Source organism: Suncus etruscus, chromosome 14 (assembly GCF_024139225.1).
Source record: "Suncus etruscus isolate mSunEtr1 chromosome 14, mSunEtr1.pri.cur, whole genome shotgun sequence".
Taxonomy (NCBI): Eukaryota; Metazoa; Chordata; class Mammalia; order Eulipotyphla; family Soricidae; genus Suncus; species Suncus etruscus.
Genome location: NC_064861.1, coordinates 64,244,199 through 64,267,353, shown reverse-complemented (window position 1 = coordinate 64,267,353; position 23,155 = coordinate 64,244,199). Strand labels below are relative to the sequence as shown.

At 47.6% G+C, this 23,155-nt stretch overlaps 1 protein-coding gene across 2 annotated transcripts in view; it reads right to left on the bottom strand.

The window, feature by feature from the left end:
- Window positions 1–23,155, bottom strand: part of WWP2 (WW domain containing E3 ubiquitin protein ligase 2) — a 132,405-nt gene that overhangs the window by 43,047 nt on the left and 66,203 nt on the right. For both annotated transcript variants that reach the window (XM_049786347.1, XM_049786348.1), the window contains exon 7: window positions 4,410–4,537. In XM_049786347.1, coding sequence (XP_049642304.1) covers window positions 4,410–4,537 — 128 coding nt within the window. The remainder of the gene's footprint in view (window positions 1–4,409; window positions 4,538–23,155) is intronic.

Genomic DNA, 23,155 nt, shown 5'->3' with positions numbered 1-23,155 from the left:
CTCAGAAGTTGCTCCTGGCTTGGGGGACCATATGGGACACCGGGGGATCGAACCGCGGTCCGTCCAAGGCTAGCGCAGGCAAGGCAGGCACCTTACCTTTAGCGCCACCGCCCGGCCCTCAAGTTATATATTTTACCACAATTTAAAAATCAAATTTGTTTCAAGACTATCAACTCTCAAAAGTAAAACTTTTATATCTCCAAAGCGCAGATGGCAAACACTAAAAAGTCACACAAGAAAAGAAAAAGTAAATATTTAGGGGCCAGGGCAACAATACAGCTGTTAGGGCATTTGCACACAGCCAATCTGGATTTGATCCCCAGCATCCTATAGGGTCCCCTGAGCCCTGCCAGAAATGACTGAGCACTACAAGGTGTGGACCCAAAACAAAACCATAAAAGTACGTAATAACAGAAATGCAATGTGAGGGCTAGAATATCTGTTATTAAAATGACAAATTGGTATCTACAAAGCAGCAGGAAAAAAATAAGGCTTGTTTAACACTTGAGGAACAATATCACCTTGTTGTAACAGATGAGTGATTTGACTGACAAGAAGGAAATCAGGTGATAAAGATTAGAACTCATTCTTTTAAGATCCACATCTCCGGGCTGCAGTGATAGTACAGCAGAGGGCACTGTCCTTGCATGAGCCCAGCCCAGGTTCAATCCCTGGCATTTCTTATCATCCCCCAGGAACCTCCAGGAGTAATGCCTAAGTGCAGAGCCAAAGTAACTCATGAGCACTGCTGGATATGGTCCAAAAATCAAATAAATAAAACTTTTAAAAAGATGAAAATCTGGGGCTGGGGTGATAGCACAAAAGATAGGGCATTTGCCTTCCATACAGCCAACCTGGGCTCGATCACCAGTATTCCATATGGTCCCCCAAGTCTGCCAGGAGTGATTTCTGAGAGCAGAGCCAGGAGTAAGCCTTGTGCACAGCTGGGTGTGGCCCAAAAACGAACAAAAAAAAAACAAAATACAATTCTGGGGGTCAGAGTGATAGAGAGAGTAAAGCATTTGCCTTGCATAAAGCCAACCTGGATTTGATCCCCAGCATCCAATATGGTCCCCTGAGCCTACCAGGAGTAATTTCTGAGCACAGAGCAGAAGTAATCCTTGCTGGGTGTGGCACAAAAAACAAATAAAATAGAATAAAATAAATAAAAATAGGTAAAAATTCATCTCCTTCCACTAAAGAACTTAAAAAGAAACAAAGCTGTGTGGGTGGCATTGATTTACATCAAAGCTCTCTTTTCTAATAAAGAAATGTATACATACGAGCTGGTAAATGGTTAAATAAGAGCTAACTATGATGTAGAAAGGGGCCATTGAAAAGAAGGGAACAAGAAGACCACACAGCTACCTGAATCAAAAAAAAAAAAAAAAAGTCAGTAAGGGAAAAAGGACATTTATTTAGGCTCTGTGTATATATGTGTGTGTAACCAAAAATCAACATATATATTAGTTTTAGGGTCACACCTGGCAATTCTCAGCAGTTACTCCTGGTCATGTATTCAGAAACTATTCGAGATTCTTGGGGATTTTTATGAGATGCTGGGATTCAAGGCAAGGACCATCTCTCCAGCCCCAGGCTGCATAATTTTAATAGTGAAATAAATGATGAAGATAAAAAGCTAACTGTCGGGGCCGGAGAGATAGCATGGAGGTAAGGCGTATGCCTTTCATGCAGGAGGTCATCGGTTTGAATCCCGGCACCCCATATGGTCTCCCGTGCCTGCCAGGAGCAATTTCTAAGCCTGAAGCCAGGAATAACCCCTGAGCACTGCCAGGTGTGACCCAAAAACCCAAAAACCCAAAAACCCAAAAAAAAAAAAAAAAGCTAACTGTCAGGCCAGAGAAATAGCTCAGCTGCAAGGCGTTTGCCTTGCATGCAGCTGATCCAGGACGGTTGGTGGTTCGAATCCCGGCAACCCATATGACCCCCCCCCCCCGTTTCCTGCCAGGATCGATTTCTGAGCACAGAGCCAGGAGTAACCCCTGAGCACTGCCGGGTGTGACCCCCCCCCAAAAAAAAAAAAAAAGCTAACTGTCCAGGCACCATTCCAGGCACTTGACAAGGTCCTAATCATTTTCCCGCTATAACAACCCTATGTGAAATATACTACGATGCAAATGTTATTAACAAGGACACAGGGAGTTGCACACCACACCTATGTGTGTGGAAACAGATCCCAAGCTGGAGTGAGAGATGCTTAGGATTCCACATTTCAATAAAAATTCAGAGAGTGGGGGCCGGGCGGTGGCGCTAAAGGTAAGGTGCCTGCCTTGCCTGCGCTAGCCTTGGACGGACCGCGGTTCGATCCCCCGGTGTCCCATATGGTCCCCCAAGCCAGGAGCAACTTCTGAGCGCACAGCCAGGAGTAACCCCTGAGCGTTACCGGGTGTGGCCCAAAAACCAAAAAAAAAAAAAAAAAAAAAAATCGGACAGTGAACCATTGCTGACAAGCTGCAGGGAAGCGCTTCTCAGCTATTAGTCTCTTTCTCCATCCCCACCCTGGAAATGTGGAAAGGATCTCTTCATGCTGACAAGTAGCCACTCACTCTCGGGTCCTACACCAGGAGACTTCAAACTGGTCCACTATGTACCACTGATTGGGACTCAGCCCTCAGGTGTTTTTAATACCTAATGAAGGCCTGTCTCCTTGATTCCAGATCCTGGAATATGCAGCAACATTGTTCTGGGAGTGCAGCTCAACCCAGGGAGGTATTGCCCTCACAGGCACAAATCCCCCTTATAAGACTTGAGCTCCCACCCAAGGGTGCTTCTTTCTGGTCCCCAACTGAAAGGTTTTCTGGGGCTGTCTGGGAAAAAGAGAAAGGAGAATTGTTTTGGGGAAAGGAGATAATACACAAGCCAAAGGTTCAGTCCCACACAGGCAGAACCCTCACAGCACTTCCCACACAGCCCAGGATACAAGTTCAGGCTCTGCAGTGAGACTTTCTGGGATGCTGCTGGCACCTGCCTCATCTGCTTGAGCAAAGATAAGGTCAAGTCTCCAAAGCAGCTCAAAATAAGCCCCTGGGAGGTATACAGATCTGCTGAAACAGGCTGAGAAGAGTAACCACCAACCACCAGGAACCAAGATATACCATCCTCTGACCATGACTGAAAGAGAACAGCAGCCAGAGTTTGTGCCAGGCCAATGCATGGTAGAGCTGGAGCAATAGGACAGTGGGTAGGGCGCTTACTTTGCACATAGCTGACCCAAGTTTGATTCCCACATTCCATTATAATCCTCCCCAAGCACTGCAAGGAGTGATTCCTGGGTGCAGGGCCAGAAGCAACCTCTGAGAACTGCTGGGTGTGGTCCAAAAACCAAAACACACACACACACACACACACACACACACACACACACACACACACACACACACACACACATGACTGGCAGCTACACATGATAGTACAGGGGCCTGGGTGGGCTGAGGGAGCTTCCCAGCTTCCTCACTCCCACAGCACCCTCAGCCTCAAAACTCAGGGTAAGCAAGTGAACTCCAAGCTTGGAGATGACCCAGGCCCAAGGGAAAGGAGAGCCACCACAGAGAGGGCAGTAAGGGACACAGTATCCCCAGCCCACACCCGTCCAGGGAGAACTCACAGACTGCAGCCTCACAGGTTGTCAAGATTTGAACAGAACCAACATGAGTTCTGGTAGTTGGCATATCTGTGCCCCTGCCATGGCCCTGCTCCTGTGTCTCCAAGTCTGATCCCCAGCCTTACCTCTACTTGATCTAGATACAACACACACACACACACACATGCATGTGCACACACATGCACACATGCATGTGCATGTAATTCCTTTTTAAAGATTTTCCATTTTTCATTATTAGGCAAATAATTCTTTGAAGATGATAATTCTTCATTTTTCCCCTTTCTTTTCTTGATGTGCATTTTGTTATTTGTTATTTCCTTCAAGAAATGAAAGATGTGCTATCTAGAAGGATCACCTTCCCAGCAAAATTCTTTTTTTTTTTTTATTGTTGTTGTTGATTTTGGGCCACACCCAGCACTGTTCAGGGTTGTACTTAGGGATAATGCAGGCTCAATGGGCCATATCATATGGAGTGCCAAGGATCAAACCCAGATCAGCGATGTGAAATGCAAGTGCTTTACCTGCTGTACTATCGCTCTGACCCTGAACCTTTTATTTCTAAGCAAAAAGCATGCTAAGATCGAGACTGACTCTGGCTAGGGAGAACATGCCAGGACTCAAGAACCCAAGAACTTGGGTCAACAGAAAGATGGGTAGAATCAGACCCTCCTAGCACAGGGGTCTGGTCTTATCCACCCACACTAACACACCCGGGAGACTCTGTTCCGTGCCCATAATGGGGGTGGCAGCTCTGACAGGGTTGTGGCAGCATGGGGCAGTCACTCACCTGTGCCATTGGCCAAGCCACCATGGTTCGGGTTCTTGACGGGCTGGCGGTGTCGGCTGCCCCCAGCAGGGCTCTGCTCGCTGCCTGCTGTGGTAGTTCTAGAGGAGCCACCAGGATGTCTGTGCGTCCTGGAAGGTTTGGAGTAGAAAGAGGATGAGAGTAGGTCACTAGGAAGAAGAACAGAGTGTACCCACCTAGCTCACAAGGTTTCCTCTCATGCTTTAATGGAGTAAGAGCTTGATTTGGCCTTTAAGCCTTAGATGCCCAAAGCTGCCCCTCAACAGAGAAGCGATTTTGTGTGAACTTTTCCACCTGAAGCCCAGAGTGAATGCTCCGCACATTTGGAAGAATGTGCAAATTGTCCTGTGACTCTCATGCTGTTTTTATTGGGCTCAAATATAATAAATAAACAAGAATCCCTGGACAAGCTACAGATGAAGTAATTCTCTCAAAAGATCCCCAAACTTATCCCAATTCATTTTCTCCAGGAGAATAAGTCCCTTCTAAGGACAAAAGACGAAATAAGTGGCTTTAGCCCAAGCCTGTGGGGACATGTTTTATCCAGAAGGAATGGCTCAGAGGCCCATCCAGCCAGATGAGGAGGGATTGAGATCCCAGAGTAAAGGCGAGGCTCACAGGGAGCCTGGATGACATGTGCTGAGAACATGAGGTCCCAGCCAGCAAAAGACAGAGCACCTTCTTCCAATCCTCCTCTGGTTGCACCTCACCCACTTGACTGAGCCTCCCTGCCCAAGGCTAGGCCACTATTCAGACACTGTTTGTACTGTTTCCCAGTGAGAGGACTTCACTATTAGTGGTGACAAAAAGACCAGCCTCTCTCAGGCAGTGAAACAGACTGTCCTTTGGACAGTTTTAGCCAGAAGGGAGGGATAGCAGGATCCTACAAAGTAGGGCAGTGAGGGCACCAACAACAAACAGGTGCTAGCAATGGCTCTAGAAGATCTTCTATTTAGAGCCAACAGGTCATCTAAGGCCATGGAGAAGGCTCCGTTGGCTGAGCACATAATTTGTATATAGGAGTCCCGTGTTTGATCTCCAGCATCTCAAGGTCCTCCAGCACCACCAGGAGCCAATCTGTGCACTGCTTGATGTAGCCTCAAAATCAAAACAAACAAAAAACCATAGAGTATTGGGCCAGAGAGATACTACAGGGAGTAAGGCATTTTTTCTGCATGCGGCCAGTAGTGGTTCAATTCCTGGTACCGCATCTCCACATCTCATCCCCAGAGTACTACAGGAGAAATCCCTGAGCATAGAGCCAGGAATAGCCCCTGAATACCGCTGGGTGTGGTCCAAAGTCATTTTCCTAAAAAAAATAAAAAATAAGTATTTTCCATATATTATCCATTTAACATGGCAACCCCAGACATCACTCAGACTAGCTAGGACCACATTACAGAAGAATTAGAGGCATCTAATGCAAAGCAAGAAGCACAGTCTAGACACCCATCCAGGTGGTGTGAAGAACTCAGGCTCTTCCTTGCACATAAAGGGCCCAGATTCAAATTCCATGACTAATCTTGAAGAGATGCCAAACCACTTGTCCCAAGTAGAGTGGTCTCCGGGCTGAGAACTCTGAAGCCTTCTTGGAATAGGTGGGCTGAGTCCCCGCCCTGCTGCAAGGCCCAGTGCCTACACACATACAACATCCTCCAGCATATAAACTCCACATGTGGGGGCCAGAGCAGTGGCGCAAGCAGTGGGGCGCTTGCCTTGTACGCGATAACTAGGATGGACCGCAGTTTGATCCCCTGGCATCCCATATGGTCACCCAAGCCAGGAGCAATTTCTGAGCACAGAGCCAGGAGTAACCCCTGAGCATCGTCGGGTGTGTCCCCCACAAAAAAAAAAAAAAAAAAAAAAAAAAAAAAAAAACTCCACATGTAACACCTCCAAATTTTACAGGACTAACAGTCCAGAGAAAGCACAGCAACTTTGATGGGAAAGTGGAGTTGAAGCCCACTAAGTTCAGTGAGCAAAAAACAGTAACACTGTAGGCTCAACTAGTATCCAACAGCTCAGAAAATTCTCAATGTCTTTAGTAACATCATTGTGAGATATAATAATGTTCACAAGTTTTCTTTCACTCAACTACTTTTTGATATTTCCATTCGACATTTTGTTGTAATAAGCAATATAAAGTCATTTTATAAAGTCATTGTGTGCCTTCTAAGGTGGCAACTTGGGATAGTGGGTAAAAACTGGACACACTGGTGGTGTGGTGTTGGAATAGTGAATGCCTGAAACAACTGTATTGTAAACAACTCTGTAAATCACAGTGTTTACATAAAGTTTCTAACACTTAAAAAGAAAAAGAACCTGTGCTCTTAAGTTAGAAGTGGGGGAGGGAAGACAAGACATGAGCAGGCTTCCTTCCTCCTTGACTATATTGTTCCTGACCACCAGCCCATGGTGAGATAATGATGCCCCACTAGCCACCAGATGCTTCTGCGGCTCAGACTTTCTCTCATTCTGGGTGTTGGGCTAAGCCTGTAGCACAACAAACCCAGAGATTTCCTGGAGGAGGACAAGTGTTCACACCGGCTACCTGTTCATGTTCAAGACAAAGATGTTCCCAACAAGAGAGAACATCCCAACACTCATGGCAAGATAAAAACTGTGATCAACCATCTTTGGGAATATCGATGCTTTTAGCTTTTCCTCTTTGTTTTTCTAGATGTGTCTAGTTTTCTTCATATATACTGCTAAGGAGAAAAAAAGATTAAAAATCATGGACCAGGGGCCGGAGCAGTGGCACGAAGTGGTAAGGCGTCTGCCTTGTCCATGCTGGCCTAGGACGAACCACAGTTTGATTCCCTGGCATCCCATATGGTCCCCCAAGCCAGGAGTGATTTCTGAGTGCATAGCCAGGAGTAACACCTGAGCATCACCAGGTGTGGCCCCAAAACACCAAAACAAACAAAAAACCATGGGACCAGAGCAATAGCACAGTGGTAAGGCATTTGGCTTGCACACAGCCAACACAGGACGGACCCCAGTTCAATTCCCGGTATCCCATATGGTCCCCGAGTCTGCCAGGAACAATTTTTGAGCACAGAACCAGGAATAATCCTTGAGTGGTTATCACACGCTGGGTGTGATCCAAAAACAAACAAACAAAAAAGATTAAAACCATTTTCCTTAGACGGTGGAGACCAGGTCAGATCTCTGCCTATTCCTTTTTTTCCTTTTTCCTTTTTTAAAAATAGGTTTTCCTTAGTTTACTGTACTTTAGACTCTCACGGGTACAGCTGTACATCTCTGCATGTGTGAGGGATTCACTGTACCTGCCCCTACAGTCTCAGTAAAATTCAACCACCAAAACCCCCTCCTCCCATTCTCCCCACCTCCAGCCCCTTTTCTATCCAATAACCATAGTAGCATTCACTGAGTGTAGGAGTTAGACTTGCTGAAAAACACTTTAAAAAAAATAAAACGGAAGGAAAAGGGGGAGAGAGTTCTTAGGCCCCTAACTACCACCATATTCAAAGAAGAAACCCAGAAAATCTGGGGCTTCTTTCACACCCAAAGACTGTTACAGGACAGTGAAAAATGGAGCATGACCACACCAGTGAACTATGGAAATAAAGGTTTGATTTGGGCTCTCACTTTCCATCTCCTTCTTCCCCTGAGCTAATTTCATAAATCACCTGCTGTCAAACTCCACCTTGCACCAGCAAACTACGTCAAGACCCTACACTCGGGGCTAAGGAAGGTTGGAGCATCAGACACATATGTGCATACAAACAGTCACTGAGCTTGGGAGAGGGAACATTGGTTAAAAGGTAGGTTCTCTCAGACATGTATGCACTTAGAAAGACAACAAGGAGTGGGGATGGGTGGAGTCCTTGGTCTGATCACCCGTCAGGAGGCAATGGGCAGCAAGGCTGGAGGACAGAGCTATCTGTCCAAGCTATCGCCCTTTCCCACAAGGGTGTGGGGTTAGTGTGGCAAAGGAGCACTGCCAGAAGAACCTGACCACTAAAGAAAGGTTGGACCAGAGCCAGGGAGCTAGAATCTGAGGGCAGCTCAGAAAGCACAACCACCATGACCTGCCCACCTCCCTCTTAAGTGACCTTCCGAGTAAGGCTCTCAAGGAAGCGACAGCCTCACTTGGGGTCCAGGTGACACTCCAGAGAAGAGCTTGTCTCTTCACAGGCTAGATATGCCAACATGCTGGGAGCAATGCAGGGGTTCGAGAGGATTAAAGCAGTATGGTGCCCAGGGCAGTTGGGTTCAGACACCTGCTTGTCACCTTGTTACAGGGCCATCTCTCTCCCCAGCTTGTCCTCTCCTCAGGAACAGAAGCCTTCCTCCAGGAAAACCAATCAGGCACTAGGGTTCACCACCATCCTGAGAGTAGCTGGGATATGGCTGAGGCTCTGTAGAGGGGGCCCAGGCTGCCAGTCACAGGGCTGGGTTCCACCCTCACCCACAGGACACACTCATCCCCTAGTCTCTTGCATCTTCTGGAAAGCATATGCTTTATTCCAGAGTCCAGGGCTTTGCAGGAGAGCTGCCAGCAACAGAGAAAAGAGTCTTGGCCTTTAAGCCTTTGCCAGGAGCTTCTGTGTTCGTGGCAAGGTGGTGACGGATCATTTCTCTGAGATGAATGTCTCACGCCCCACAAGGCTGGCAGAGAGGACCCGTGTGGAAATGACAGGCTGACATGTGGGCCTTCTCACTCGCCAGATATGTAATACTTTCTGAGGGGCAATTCTGAGGGGCAATTTTAAAAGGAAGCCAAAGCCTTCATGGGCAAATAAGTGCAAACAAAATGAACAGTCAAAAAAAGTGACAGTTCACTGGCCAGAACCTAGTTGTTGTTGGTTTGTGTTTTCTTTTTTTCCCTAAATTAAAAAAAAATGGAACTTGGCCTGGAGAGTGTGCTCAAAAGATTGAGCAAATGTTTTTCATGCAGAACGCCTGGTTTTGATCCACCATACCTCATAGTCCTCTGAATACTGCCATCAGTAACCTCCTCTACAGAGCCAGGAATGATCCATTGACCTCCACTGGGTATGGACAAAAACAACAAAAGAGGGAGACTCTAACTTTGATGGTGGCTCAGAAAGTTGCAATCATTAAGTTGATCATGTCCTTTAAGTGGCAAATTTGTTTTTCAATTGCTTTTTGTGAGGAGGAGGGTTTGGCTAGAATCTGGCTGGACTTACAATTGTCTCTGGGCTCAGGATCACTCCTGCAGGGCTCAGGGAACCATATGCAATGCCAGAGATTTAAATTGGGTCAGCCAGGCACAAAGCAAGTGCTCTCCCCACTACTCTCTCTCCAGTCCTAAAAATAGATTTTAAAAAGTTGGGGCCGGGCGGTGGCGCTGGAGGTAAGGTGCCTGCCTTGCCTGCGCTAGCCTAGGATGGACCGCGGTTCGATCCCCCGGCATCCCATATGGTCCCCCAAGAAGCCAGGAGCAACTTCTGAGCGCATAGCCAGCAGTAACCCCTGAGCGTCACAGGGTGTGGCCCAAAAACCAAAAAAAAAAAAAAGTAGTTAGTGACTGGTGCTGTAGCTCTAGTACAGCAGCTAGGCCTTGGACATGGCCAATCAATGGCACCACATATAGTACCCTGAAACTGCCAGGAGTGATCCTGGAGAGTAAGCCCTGAGCATAGCTGAGTGTAGCAAAAAAAAAAAAAAAAAAAAGGCAGTTGGTAACTTTATCAAAATTCTAAACTCCTCTTCTTCAAAAGACACTATCAAGAAAATGGGGGGAGGGGGTTGTCCCAATCCATAATTGGGACAATAACTTTATGCCCAAAAACTATCTAATAAAGGGCTTGAATACAAATTATTTATTTTAAAGTACATTCAGACCTATCCATAGTTACTCAATGGACCCCTGCTCAGCTGCAAACTGAATGGGAGACATAACTCACCAGGCTGAGCATAAACTGCCTGCAGGTGGCTTGGTTTGATTCCTAGAACTGTTTGCTACTTGGAACACAGCCAGGAAGGTTACCCGAAGCCCAGCATAATCTAGGAGCAGCCTCCTGAACACTGTCAGAAATGAGCACCCAAACCCTCCCCCCACAAAAAAAAAGACAGTATCAGATTGTGCCTTTTGTAACAAGATGGATGGGACTTGAGGTAATTATACTATGCATATATTGGACTATAACTAAAGCAGAAAATCTAGCAAAAAATAAAAATGCATAACACAAAACTCATCAACTCAGAAAAACTACAGTGGGTAGGGTATCATGACAGGCAGAGAGACAGGGTGGAAGGAACAGAGAGTGTTAGGGGTATTATAAGAAAGCACAAAGGGGCCAGGACAATAATACAGCTGGAAGGAACACTTGCCTTCATGCGACAGACCCAAGTTCAATCCCCAGCATCCCATATGATCGCCAAGTCTGATAGGAGTAATCCCTAAGCACAGAGTCAGGAACAATACCCATGCACTGCCAGCAAAAACAAACAAAAGAAAAGAAAAAAGACACTGGAATTTTGGTGCACAGGTTGCAGGGTGACAATCTCACAAACACAGGTGGAGGAACAAAATCTGCACAATTCCACACTGTAAATCCATCATAAATAAACAAAAAGGTGCCTCCTTTAAAAAAATGCCTGGTACACTGAGAATTCCTCCCACACTCAATGTATGTCAGTATATTTGCCTGGGCACCAAGAACCAAAAGCGCTGGCCCTGTCTCTCCAGTGGGCACTGTCTTTTAATAGCAGCATGGAAAAAAAATTGAGTGAGGTTGGGCCCCTTTCCAGCAAGCCTGAACCGGCAAAATACAGGCCCTGAAATAGAAACGTGGAGTGGGAAGGGAAGAGAAGCCACGGCCACCATTTGGAGAGGCTTCCACCAGCATGCACTCTTCTCCTACCCATACCTGTTTGCCACTGTGGCTTCCTCACACATGGGGACAGAAAAAAGGGGGGGGGCTGAAACGGAGCAGGAAAAAGGGATCATTAAAGTGAGACACCCATGGAAGCCATTATCAAGGCAATGACATCTCCCTGCCACACCCCACTTGGGGCTGCCAGCCTCAGAAATGGCAGGAAAGATAAAAATAAAAGTGTGGCCAAGCCCACTGAACATTACAGGAAGAGATGATGGGCTTTTTATCCATGGGGAACCGAGCAATGCTCTCCAGGGGGGCAGCATTAAAAGACTAACTCAAGAGCGTGGTATGGACAATCCACTGTATTGTTTCAGCTGATCTGATTCCAGGCAGGATGTTGGGCTTGATGGAAAAGAACTGCTCACTGCCCTCATGTACTTGATGGCTCAAGTACATGGGTAAGTGTTTGTTCTGTTTCTTTCTTGCCACCTCCACTCCATTTCCCACTCAACGTCCCCATCTTGAGGTTACTAAAACCCAGGTGGCAGCCCACTACAGATGTAGCCAAAGCCTAAACTTGAATACCGGGTTTGACACCTCTCAAGGCATAAGATTTAGCAGGAGGTAAATTCCCCAAGGCTCTGATCCAAGGGACCCTCCAAACCTGTTGCTACTGATCACTCCTGGCTTCATCCCTCTGGGCTCTTCCTCCAACGAGTTCCTAATCCAGATGGTGACCTAAGAGACCCTTATTTCTAGGCTTGTGTAAAGTCTCTTGCTTTCTCTCACCCCACACTGCACCCACTCCTTCTGAGATGCTTACACTTTTAAGTGTGTATGTGCTTGCACAGTTGTTGTTAATGTCTGTGTTAAGTCTCATAAGATCTGGGAACAGATCTGTTCTGTTTGATTTCTGGGCCAACCTGGTAGTGCTCAGGGCTTACTCTTGACTCTGTGCTTAGGAATCACTCCTGGTGGGCTCAGGGAACTATATGGGGTGCTGGGGATTGAACTCAGATCCGCCAGGTGCAAGGCTTGTGCTATCTCTCCATATTCTTGCATGAACAATATCACACCTGTGCCTGTCCATCATAATCCATATATATTGAGTGAGTGGAAGCAGAGCTCTCCTGAGCCTAGATGCTCTCATCCTATCTATGTTCAAGGCAATCTAATGACTACTTGCCCTCCCCAATTCCTGTCACCGCTTTGAGGAATGAGGTCCACACCCAAGATGGTTTCTAAGTGTCCTGTGTGCTTTCTTGGGCAGCTGTCAGAAGTGAAGGGCAGAAGAGAAAAATGAGAGGGATTTAAAACACGAGAGAAAACCGGCACCCTAGTGCAGGCTAGAAAAGAAATTATAGTGGCTTTGAGAAGCTTCAAAGGAGCCCCAACATAGAGCCAGCAAGAAAACGGGAAGGTAAGTCTCACAGCTGCAAGTGGCTAGATTCCACCGGCATCTGAGTGAGTCGAAGCATGTTCTTCCTTGGCACTTTCTGCTAAACAGACAGTCCTGGCCCAGCCTGCTGTGGGCCTGTAAAAAATGACCAGTCCATCAGTCATACCGCTTCAGGTTTAAGGCAATTCTATACACAGTGACAGAAAACAACAGTTTTCTCAGTCCCCAATAATGCCAACTTCCACAGAGGACATAGACCGCAAGCCCATGGCAGAAAAAGGCCTCAACAGCCCTCACTGCCCACATTCCTTCACTGGAAGGCCTTCTTCAGGCATGGCACTGCCCTACGAACATAAAGTGCCCATCTGAAACAGGGCCTGCATTTAAGGGATTGGAAAAAGCTCCAGCCCCTCAGGGAACAGGCATTTCTAAGAGTCAACAATCACTGATGAATTTGAGCAATGTTTTGCGCTCGACTGCAGGTACCCAGCGCTGACATGCTTTTCTCCAAAGTGTGTGTGCGTGTGTGCGCGCATGTGTGCGTGCATATGTGGTTCCAGTGCTAACCTCAAAAACTGCAAGGGCTTGAAGAGAATCATCTATGAAAAGGGCTCAATGTGGAACTATCAATCATGAGGGAGAAAAACAGATGAAAGTGCAGAGACGGCGCTCTTGGCGGTCAGGCTGAGCCTTGGAAAGTACAAGGCGGCCCTGATAAAAGGTTTCCCCCCACACCCTGGGCCCCTGGAACCATCCCTTCTCCAGAGTCGGGGCGCCAAGGAATGTAAACCAGTAGCAAAACCCACCCTGAAGTCCTGGCAAATGAAGAACTGGAACACAAGAGTCTTTCAACTCAACAAATATTTACTGAATGGCTGCTACGTGCAGAGGGGCACCTTTCTCTACTCTACACACAAACTAACACAGCAGAGATGCTGTGCACATGCTAGCCCTGCCCTGGATCCCCAACACCTCCCCTGAAAAAAGTACATAAAACAGGAAGAAGTTTCTCCCCTGTCCCCAAGCCATCAGTCTTAAAAGGTAAAGCAAAGGCACATAGCTTCGTTTAAAATAAAACTTTGTTTACACCATAGCTTACTCTGGGTTTCCACAAGATTTTCTTCACTTTTTCCCCCCCTGTAAAAAGTCATCCCTTACAAGGCCATGTGCCAGCACACAGAGCAGCCCCAAGGCAAAGACTCATGGAGCAGCCAAACAGCATCTTGGGACAATGAAGACAGAATTCTTGCTCTCCAGGGGAATGTTTCCATGTAGAGCATCATAGTGTCTTATCAAATAATCACTGAATGAAAGAGCACTTTCGCCCATAAGACAGAGAAATGGGAAGCCAGGGCCAGGTGACATAGGACAGTGAGAGTGGAAGGGGACCCAAATGCTTTCCCAAGTACTGTCAGGAGTGACCCAAGTATAGCTCCAGGATTAGCCCCTGAAGCACCAGGGTGCAGGGTGGGAGCAGGGAGAGAGGATAGCCCAAAAAACAAAGCTAAAAAATCCAATCCGGGGAGGTAGTGAGGAGCACCATAGAAAATATAAAGGCAAAAATAATCAAAAGGCAAAAATAATCAAAACTACACGGGGGTGGTGAAGAATGATGCCAAATGCAAAATAAAAGGAGGTTGGGGTACCTAGGCTAATAATGATAGGCTAAACAATCTTTAAATACCCTATTGCTTTGTTAAAGGGCCATAGAGGTGTGGGAAAGTTTGTGGATCCAGGATCTCACACATTCTTTTGTTTTGTTTTGTTTTGTTTTGTTTTGTTTTTCTGGGTCACACCCAGCAGCGCTCAGGGGTTACTCCTGGCAGGCTTGGGGGTCTATATGGGTCTATATGGGATTCGAACCATCATCATCCATCCTGGGTCAGCTGCGTGCAAGGCAAACACCCTACCACTGTGTATCTCTCTGGCCCCGACTTCACACATTCTGAGTATGACTTGAACTATGCCTATCACTTAAGTCCCACCCAACAAACTTTTCAGGTACAGTTAAGATTTACCCCTTTAAGGTCACAGTTGAAGCAATTTCAACAAACTTGCATTCCAGCCACTACAATTAAGACACAGAAGACTTTCATCAGCCTCCAACACTTCACTGCATGCTCGCAACTCAGCAACTGCTGATTGGGTGTCTATCCCTAAAATCCCACCTTTTCCAGAGGGCTACATGGATGAAGCCAAACAGAGCATAGCTTTCTTGTACCAGGCATAATGTTTTTGAGGGCCACCACCATACTGTTTAAGTTATTCCTTTCTTAGGCCTTAAGCCATTACATTTTAACAGACATAAACACGTAAAGTAGCTATAGATACAAAGTTTCATTTGTACTCAGGTCCTATTGTGAGCAACATACTGTGAGCAGGATGAGATTGACCCCAGCTCACAGACAGGATCTTAGTCCCTTCATCTCCTCCCTCCTGCTCTCCCTTTCCTCCAACTCATGGGCGCCCCACTAGCCTTCGGCTCCAAAAAGGTTCCCATCTTAAATTCCTTTTGGTAGTTCTTGCTCCCAACTGATTCTTCCCTGGCCAGCTTCATGGCTAAAGTTCTGACCTTCTGCAAGTCTCTGCTTAAGGTCATTTTCCTAAATCAAGGCAAGAAGGGAGATGAAAAAGGGAAAATCACAGGAGAGTAGGAGTCAGGACTTTGGTTATGTTGGTGATGTGGGAGTGTGACAATAGCTATAAACCCAAAGCACACACTCGGCAACGCTGAAAACATGACTTCTAAGCTGCAACCACGGAACTTTGCAATGAGCTCTTAAATATGGCAGGCAGGGAGTGGGGTTGGGGGGAATGATGGAGTATCGGAGCACTAGTAGAGGGAGTTGACACTGGTAGTAGAAATGGTGTTGAAATATTATATGCCAAAACTCAACTATTAATTACTTTGTATGGGCCACAACTATAGTACAGTGGGTAGGGTATTTGCCTTGCATGCAGAGCCAGGTTCAAGCCCCCATATTCTATTAGTTCCTCCAAGCCTGCCAGAAGTAATTCCTGAGTACAGAGTCAGGAGTAATCCTTGAACACCACTAGTTACCAAAATCAAACAAACAATAAAAACCCAATAACTTTGTACATGACAGGTCCTTACTTTAAAAACTACTTTAAAAAATGATCACTTTCTTGATCTCTCTGAAGAACTCATCTAACATAGAACTCTGCTTTTATGCCATCCATTCAAGCACATTTTCACATATTACTCAGTCAATAAGAGTGACCAAGATCAATAAAAACCAAAAGGAGCAGGCTCTAGGGTTCAACATCATTGCAGAAGAAATGAAAAGCAAAGAAAGCTTCCAAAACAGACTGGACAGTTAAACTTGCAGAGAGCTCACGTGAGTCTTGGAGGCCTAAATCTGGGAAGAATGAAGGTAGAAGATGCCAGAATGAAGAGAATACACAAGAGCAAGGGAACCCAGCTGGTAGCAACTGAACAGTCGGTATCTTCTATTTTCCTATTCCTTTTTTTTTTTTGTTTGTCTGTTTGTTTAGTTTGTTTAGAGCCTCACCTGGCAATACTCAGGGTTACTCCTGGCTCTGCACTCAGGAACCACTCCCAGCAGTGGTCAAGTGATCCTCTGGGATGCCATCCCAGGGATCAAACTCATCTCGGCCACATGCAAGACAAATTCCCTCTCACTATACTTCAGCCAGGCCCAACTCTTCTTTGTATTTTCAGTAAGTAAAGGACAGACAAAGATCTCAGGAGCCCATGCCGGACCACAGAGCAACATCATACTTATACTTCAGATAGGTGACAGTTACGTGTTATCTACTGTGACATTGGAAAAGAATAAGCTGCAGCACTGGAAAGAAGCTGTTCTGTCTGACAGTTAAGTGAGACGTCATGGAAACGGCCCCTAAAACCCAAACCCACACCCCCGCCGCTGCCACAGACCTTGGCACTTGTGAAAAGAGCCACCACATGCCAAGAACCCAGCAGTGAGACCCCGCCTCATCCCACACTTCAGCCACGAACACCAGCATCGCAGCAGCCACGCATTCACTCTTCATGCTCAGCTTCCCTCGAGACACACCCAAGCTCCCAACGTGGCCCTGCTCCAAGCCCAGAGTCTGTACGAGCTTCTCATTAAACCCTTTCCCTTGTCTTCACGATTTCCCAGGATGGAGATAGGGTGAAGACAGAACTACCCCCACACCCTGTGCCCTCAACAATGGGACCCCGCTGTTCAAGGATATGAGAAGAATCTTGGCTCTGCAGCTGTAAGGCTGATTTTCACTTTGCGTATTTCTGTCATTTCTCTCCTTTGTAGACACAGGGTCCAGACCCAGGGCCTCACACAGCAGGGATAAGTGTTGGAGTATGGAGCCAGGGATGGGGTGGGAAGCATTCAGAATAATTTCTCTGCTTCAGAGCCACTAAGTGCCATGAGGCCAGAGAGCCTCTGCCAGCCAAGCTAAGAGATCCCTTACAGGCTCCTCCCATCCTCTTCTATAAGTGACATCACTATTCAGGAGTTTAAGGGGTCCATGTTCCCTTCCTCTGCCCTCCCCAACACTTCTCCACAATCATGCCTCCTCCTGGGGTACACCTAGAATTTGTCCTGTGCTGGCTCCATTCTCCACTGATCCCAGGCTCCTGTGCCTTGCTCTCATGGGATTCTACTCTTTTCCTCCACAGGCTGGACCTCCCACCTCCTCCCAGCCCAACTGACTCCCCGGGCAGGAGAAAGAAAAGGGCTCCAGCCCTGGGAATTCTGTAGGCTACATGGATAAACAGCTCTTGCAGGAGGTTTAGGAAGCAGATGGGAGGCGTGGGCCCTGCTTCTGGGGGCGATGAGTGGCAGGGCATGGGGCCGACTCCACGCTCCACTGCCCGAACTCCTGTTCCACTCACGGAAGGCTGGGCTGGGTGGCAGCTGTTCTCAGACATCTGGACAGCAGCTGTAGGCCGGGGCCTGCATCCTCCATCGTTGCCGCCCAGCCCATCCAATGCTGTTTGTAAGCACTGGATTCTCCCTTCAAAGCCCTTTCTGCTCAAAATACCTGGTATGGTTTCCTGCAGGAGCCCTAACAGCGGCAACAGCTCCTGATTCACAAGCAGAACCTTTGCTAAGTAACAGGGCCTGGAAACAGCACACAGTGGTCTGTAAGCCCCTTCAACTCAAAGGGGGGGGGGTCTCACAGTGGAGGCTTTTCCAAATCCCCTAACGGGTTTTGGGGACTTTCCCCCCATTCCCCTATATGTGCACTCAGTACACCCTACAGGGACAACACACCAAGCTGCATGTCACCTGGGTGTCTGTTCACTTGCAGAAGCCACTGTCCTTGACATAGGGACATGGCAGAATGTCAGAGCCTGGCACTGCACTGGGGAACTGGTTCTTGTCTCAACTACTGACATCTGCCTACCTGCCTCTCTGTTCATTGAGAGCTCCAAGGCAGCACACCACACCTCTCAGTTGATATAGAAAAACCCCCACCAATAAGCCTGCAAAGTAAACAGAACTGAATTCATGAACCTACAAGCATGAACAATGCAGCTTTGTCCTAACAACCACGCGCCATCTCCCTGTTTTCCCTCTGGACGTCTGGCCTTGACAGTGCTGCAGGGCTCGTGGCCACATTCTCAATCCTCTTCCACAGACGGTCTCTGGAGAGCCCTGCCAGTTGCCCATGCACAGAGACTGTGACTCAGTTAGTCCCTACGTTGCTGGTCTCGCTTATTCCTTATTCCTCCAAATTTCCCAGCTCCTTCTCCCAGTTCCTGTCCCTCCAGGTCAAATCTTGGGGAGATCTAAAGAGGAGTCTGGGGGATGCAACTCAGCCATGGAGACATGAGACCATGAGTCTGACCTGAGTCACTGTCCCACTTGCTGAGTGTGACCCTGAAGCACAAAAGCTGCAGCCAAGTGAACATCACAACTAAAATGTGGGACTCCTGGGATATAAGCACCACAACAAAGTGCATGTGATCCCCATCATCACAACAATGGGAAGAGAGAGAGAGGGAATGGGGAGACTGACAAAGGGAAAATCGGCATCTGGGCAAAAGGTGGAGAGAAAGCTAGAAGGTAGTAGGGGGTTCCGTGCCATGTTCCAGGTGACAGGTGCCAGCATCCCAAACAAGTACCAGGGCAGAAAGTTTCTACCATCCCACTGACTGCCCATTGGCTCTGCTCCCCAACCTCCTCTGGCTCCCCTATATTCCCTGGGGCCTTCCCAACAGTGTTCCCAGCAGACTCAGACCCAGTGAAATTTATTTTTCTTTCCATCCTGGGACAGGCTGTCTGCAGACATGCATGATGAGTTATTTAGAGTTCACCAGAAAGCTGGAGGCCTTGTCGGTGCCCAAGATCACAGCCCTTTAAGCCTCCAGGGTCAGAGATGCCAAGGCAAAGGCGGGGGGGGGGGGGGCGGGGGATGATGTCAATAAATGTGATTTGTTTTTATCATAAAAGAAGAAAAGCCTGGCGAGGTGGCGCTAGAGGTAAGGTGTCTACCTTGCAAGCGCTAGCTAAGGAAAGAACCACGATTCGATCCCCCGGCGTCCCTTATGGTCCCCCCAAGCCAGGGGAAATTTCTGAGCTCGTAGCCAGGAGTAACCCCTGAGCATCAAACAGGTGTGGCCCGAAAAAAAAAAATAAAAGAATAAAAGCGAGGGGCTGGAGAGATAGCATGGAGGTAGGGCGTTTGCCTTGCATGCTGAAGGATGGTGGTTCGCATCCCATGTATCCCCTGAGCACTGCCGGGTCTGACCCAAAAACCAATAAAACAAACAAACAAAACAAAACAAAACAAAAAAAAAAAAAAGGGAAATCGAATAATGGAAGAGGAATGAACACTGTCCTGCCAGGATAACAGCCTGAAACTCAGATCCTGTGGAGGACCTATTCTGACCCACACCAGCTCAAGAGAGCAGTGGCAAAGTGATACCACACACCCCCGCACCCCCACACTCACACTCTCATGCATGCTTACACACATACCCTCACACATGCTCACATGCTCACACACACATACTGTCATGCATGCTCACATCACTTTTATTTGGGGTCTGTGGCACTCGGGTTTACTCCTGGCTCTACACTGAGAAATACCTCCTGGCAGGCTCAGGGGACCATATGAGACACCAGGGTTCAAACCCGGGTCGATTGCATGCAAGGCAAATGCCCTTCCCGCTGTGCTATTGTTCCAACCACACTCACTTTCATACAAACCACTTACATATACATAATACATATTCAAATCTTGTGTGACTCACACACACTCACACGCACTCACCCTCACACCTCTAAGCTGTTCCATACATTCATACACCCTCTTGCATACTCACATGTACTCATTTACCCTTTTGCATAATCACATGACTTTTGAGGCTACTACACACAGCTTTTTAATTAACTAAGGGGAAAGTTTTATATCTGATTTCCAAAAGGTCTGTTTCTCCATTAGGAACCCTTCTCTGAAATAAGATGGACTACTTCCAAGAGCTCAGCTGGCACATTCACTCCCTCACACTTCTCTGCACATAGCTCTCTCCTCTCTTCCCTGCCCTGACCAAAGTGCACCCTCCCTCAACTGTGATGGCCCCTAGTGTGGCTACAGACAACTCACGCTTCTCTGTGGCACGGGGATGGGATCCCAACGGCAGTGACATGAAGATGGCACTACAGAAGTGAGGTGGGGCAGGGACCAAAATCTCGGTCCCCAGCTCAGCTACTCAAGCACCTGGCAGGCCCTGCACACACGCCTTGGATATAAGTGGTGACACCAAGGCAGGCATCCACTTTCTCCACCAAGAACCCTGGCCCATGAATGGCAAACTCTGTGGCCCCAACAGCAAATTCATTTCCATTCCCCTGTGAGGTTGTGGAAAAATCTACAGGGACTGAAGATTCAGGATGAATCATTCCTGTAGCCCTCAGGCAGTTCTGGGAGCTGTGGCATCACCTGCAGGCAGCCCTCCAGATTTCAGTGGACACCCTGATTTTATGGCCAAGAAGGCAGGGGGAAAAATCAGATGGGAGATAAATAACAAACTACACAGCAGCTCAAGGTGTCCTGGCTTCCCACTCTGGGCTTTCACATCCATTTAGTTTTTTGTTTTGTTTTGTTTTTGCATCACACCAGGCAGCACTCAGGGGTTACTCCTGGCTCCACACTCAGAATTGCTCCTGGCAGGCTCAGGGGACCATATGGGATGCCAGGATTCAAACCAATGACATTCTGCATGAAAAGCAAATGCCTTACCTCCATGCTGTCTCTCTGGCCCCTCACATCCATTTCTAACCAATCCTAACTCCACAATGAGCTGCTAGCATCAAGGAGGTTCTCTTTAGGGACTTTTTCCCACTAGCCTTTAGCTAGTCTAGTCTCTAAACTGCTGGGCCAGAGCTGTGGCAATAAGAGGCGCTGCCCTTGCCTCTGATTCTCACCTCCCACCTATGCATGGCTCCACTCGCCTCACTCTATATCCTCAACCTGGAGTTTGTTCTGCCTTTTTCCTTTGCATCTCATATAATGTGAAGACCGTGAACTTGGTGTGGAAAACAGGTTCATTTCTGGCAAGTCCTGAGCACTGTGTGTGCCAAACTGGGCACAGAGAGATCTTCAGAGCCTGTGCTGACTCAGGCATGATTCCCAAAGCCAGCTCTTCTTCCCACAAAGGGAAATAAATATTGGGGAATGACAAAAGGGTGTGCCGGGCACTCCCTGTGCCCATCAGCACACGCAGCCCATATGTGCATGAGGGAGAAATCCTGGTGCAGGTTGGCATTTGCTGGGCGGATCCTGTGAGTGCCATGGAATGGTCCCCACTGCAGCCAAGTACCCCCAGGTTAGCTCAGCACACTCAAATCTCTGGGACTGATGATAGGGCACTTTGGATAAGGCCTGAACAAGGTCTCATTTATCATCAGGGGTTGCTCTTCTGCCTGGAGACACAGGGCAGAGTGGAAACAAGGGGCACATCGAACCCAGTCCCTGTAGGACTCAAGAGTAGATATCTTGGGGCCAGAGAGATAGCATGGAGGTAGGGTGTTTGCCTTGCATACAGAAGGATGGTGGTTCGAATCGCGGCATTCCATGTGGTCCCCCGAGCCTGCCAGGAACAATTTCTGAGCATAGAGCCAGGAGTAACCCCTGAGCACAGCCGAGTGTGACCCAAGAGAGAGAGAGAGAGAGAGAGAGAGAGAGAGAGAGAGAGAGAGAGAGAGAGAGAGAGAGAGAGAGAGGAGAGAGAGAGAGAGGGGAGAGAGATAGAGAGGAGAGAAGAGAGAGAGAGAGAGAGAGAGAGAGAGGAGAGAGAGAGAGGAGAGAGAGAGAGGAGAGAGAGAGAGAGAGAGAGAGAGAGAGAGAGAGAGAGAAGAAAGAGAGAGACACCTACAACCTTCCAGCATGTGGAGAGAGGGGACATTTTCCTAAAACAATGAAATGGGCCCACAGAAATAGCACAATGGGGAGGATGTTTAACTTGCACACAACTGCACAACTAACCCAGTTGATTCCCGGCTATCATATGGTCTCCCCCAAGCATCACCAGGAGATATTTCTGAATGCAGAGTCAGGAGTCACACCTGAGCATCACCAGGTATGGCCCCTAAAATAAATTTAAGTAAAATTTGGTGAAACAGAGAGTGATAATACAGCAAGTAAGGCACTTGCCTTGCATGTGCTCAATCTAGGTTTAATCTCCAGAATCTCATTTGGTTCCATGAGCACTTCCAGGAATGATCCCTGAGTGCAGAGTCAGGAATAAGCCCTGAGCACCATCAAGTATAGCCCAAAACCCAAAAAACAAGCAAATAATAAAACAAGTGAATATATACCAGGTATTACAAGTAAAACACTTTTCTTTTTTTTTTTTGTTTTGTTTTTTTTGGGGGAGGCCACACCCGGTGACGCTCAGGGGTTACTCCTGGCTATGTGCTCAGAAGTCGCTCCTGGCTTGGGGAACCATATGGGACACCGGGGGGATCGAACCGTGATCCGTCCTAGGCTAGCGCAGGCAAGACAGGCACCTTACCTCTAGCGCCACCGCGCCGGCCCCGTAAAAACACTTTTCAAAAGCAAGTCTTGCTGCTGTCTTAATGTGCCACAGAAAAACGTATTTGTGTGTGTATACCTTTCAAGATCTTCAACTAGAGAAACTGAGAGCAATATAAAAATGATATATGAAGGATCTGTGCCCCAAATGTTAAGAACTGAACTCTGCCCAATGCAGTGACATTGGCTGTATCTGACACAAACTCCCAAGCCAGCTAGAGGACCAAGTGGGTGGGTCCCAGCATTGCTCTCAAAGTAGAAACACATGCCCAAGGGAACCACGATTACTCCCCAAAATGAACTGCACAGACAGGAAATGTCACATGCCCAACACCCCGGCTCTAAGCCTCCCTTCCTATGTGCTCCTGGCAGGATGCCGTGGCTGCTTCGTCTGATGTCTATAAAAGTGGCCAAACTCTGACCAGCTCTTCGTTTCTCCAAATCGCCAGCGGGTCAGCCCCATCTCTGAGAAAAGACTCTAA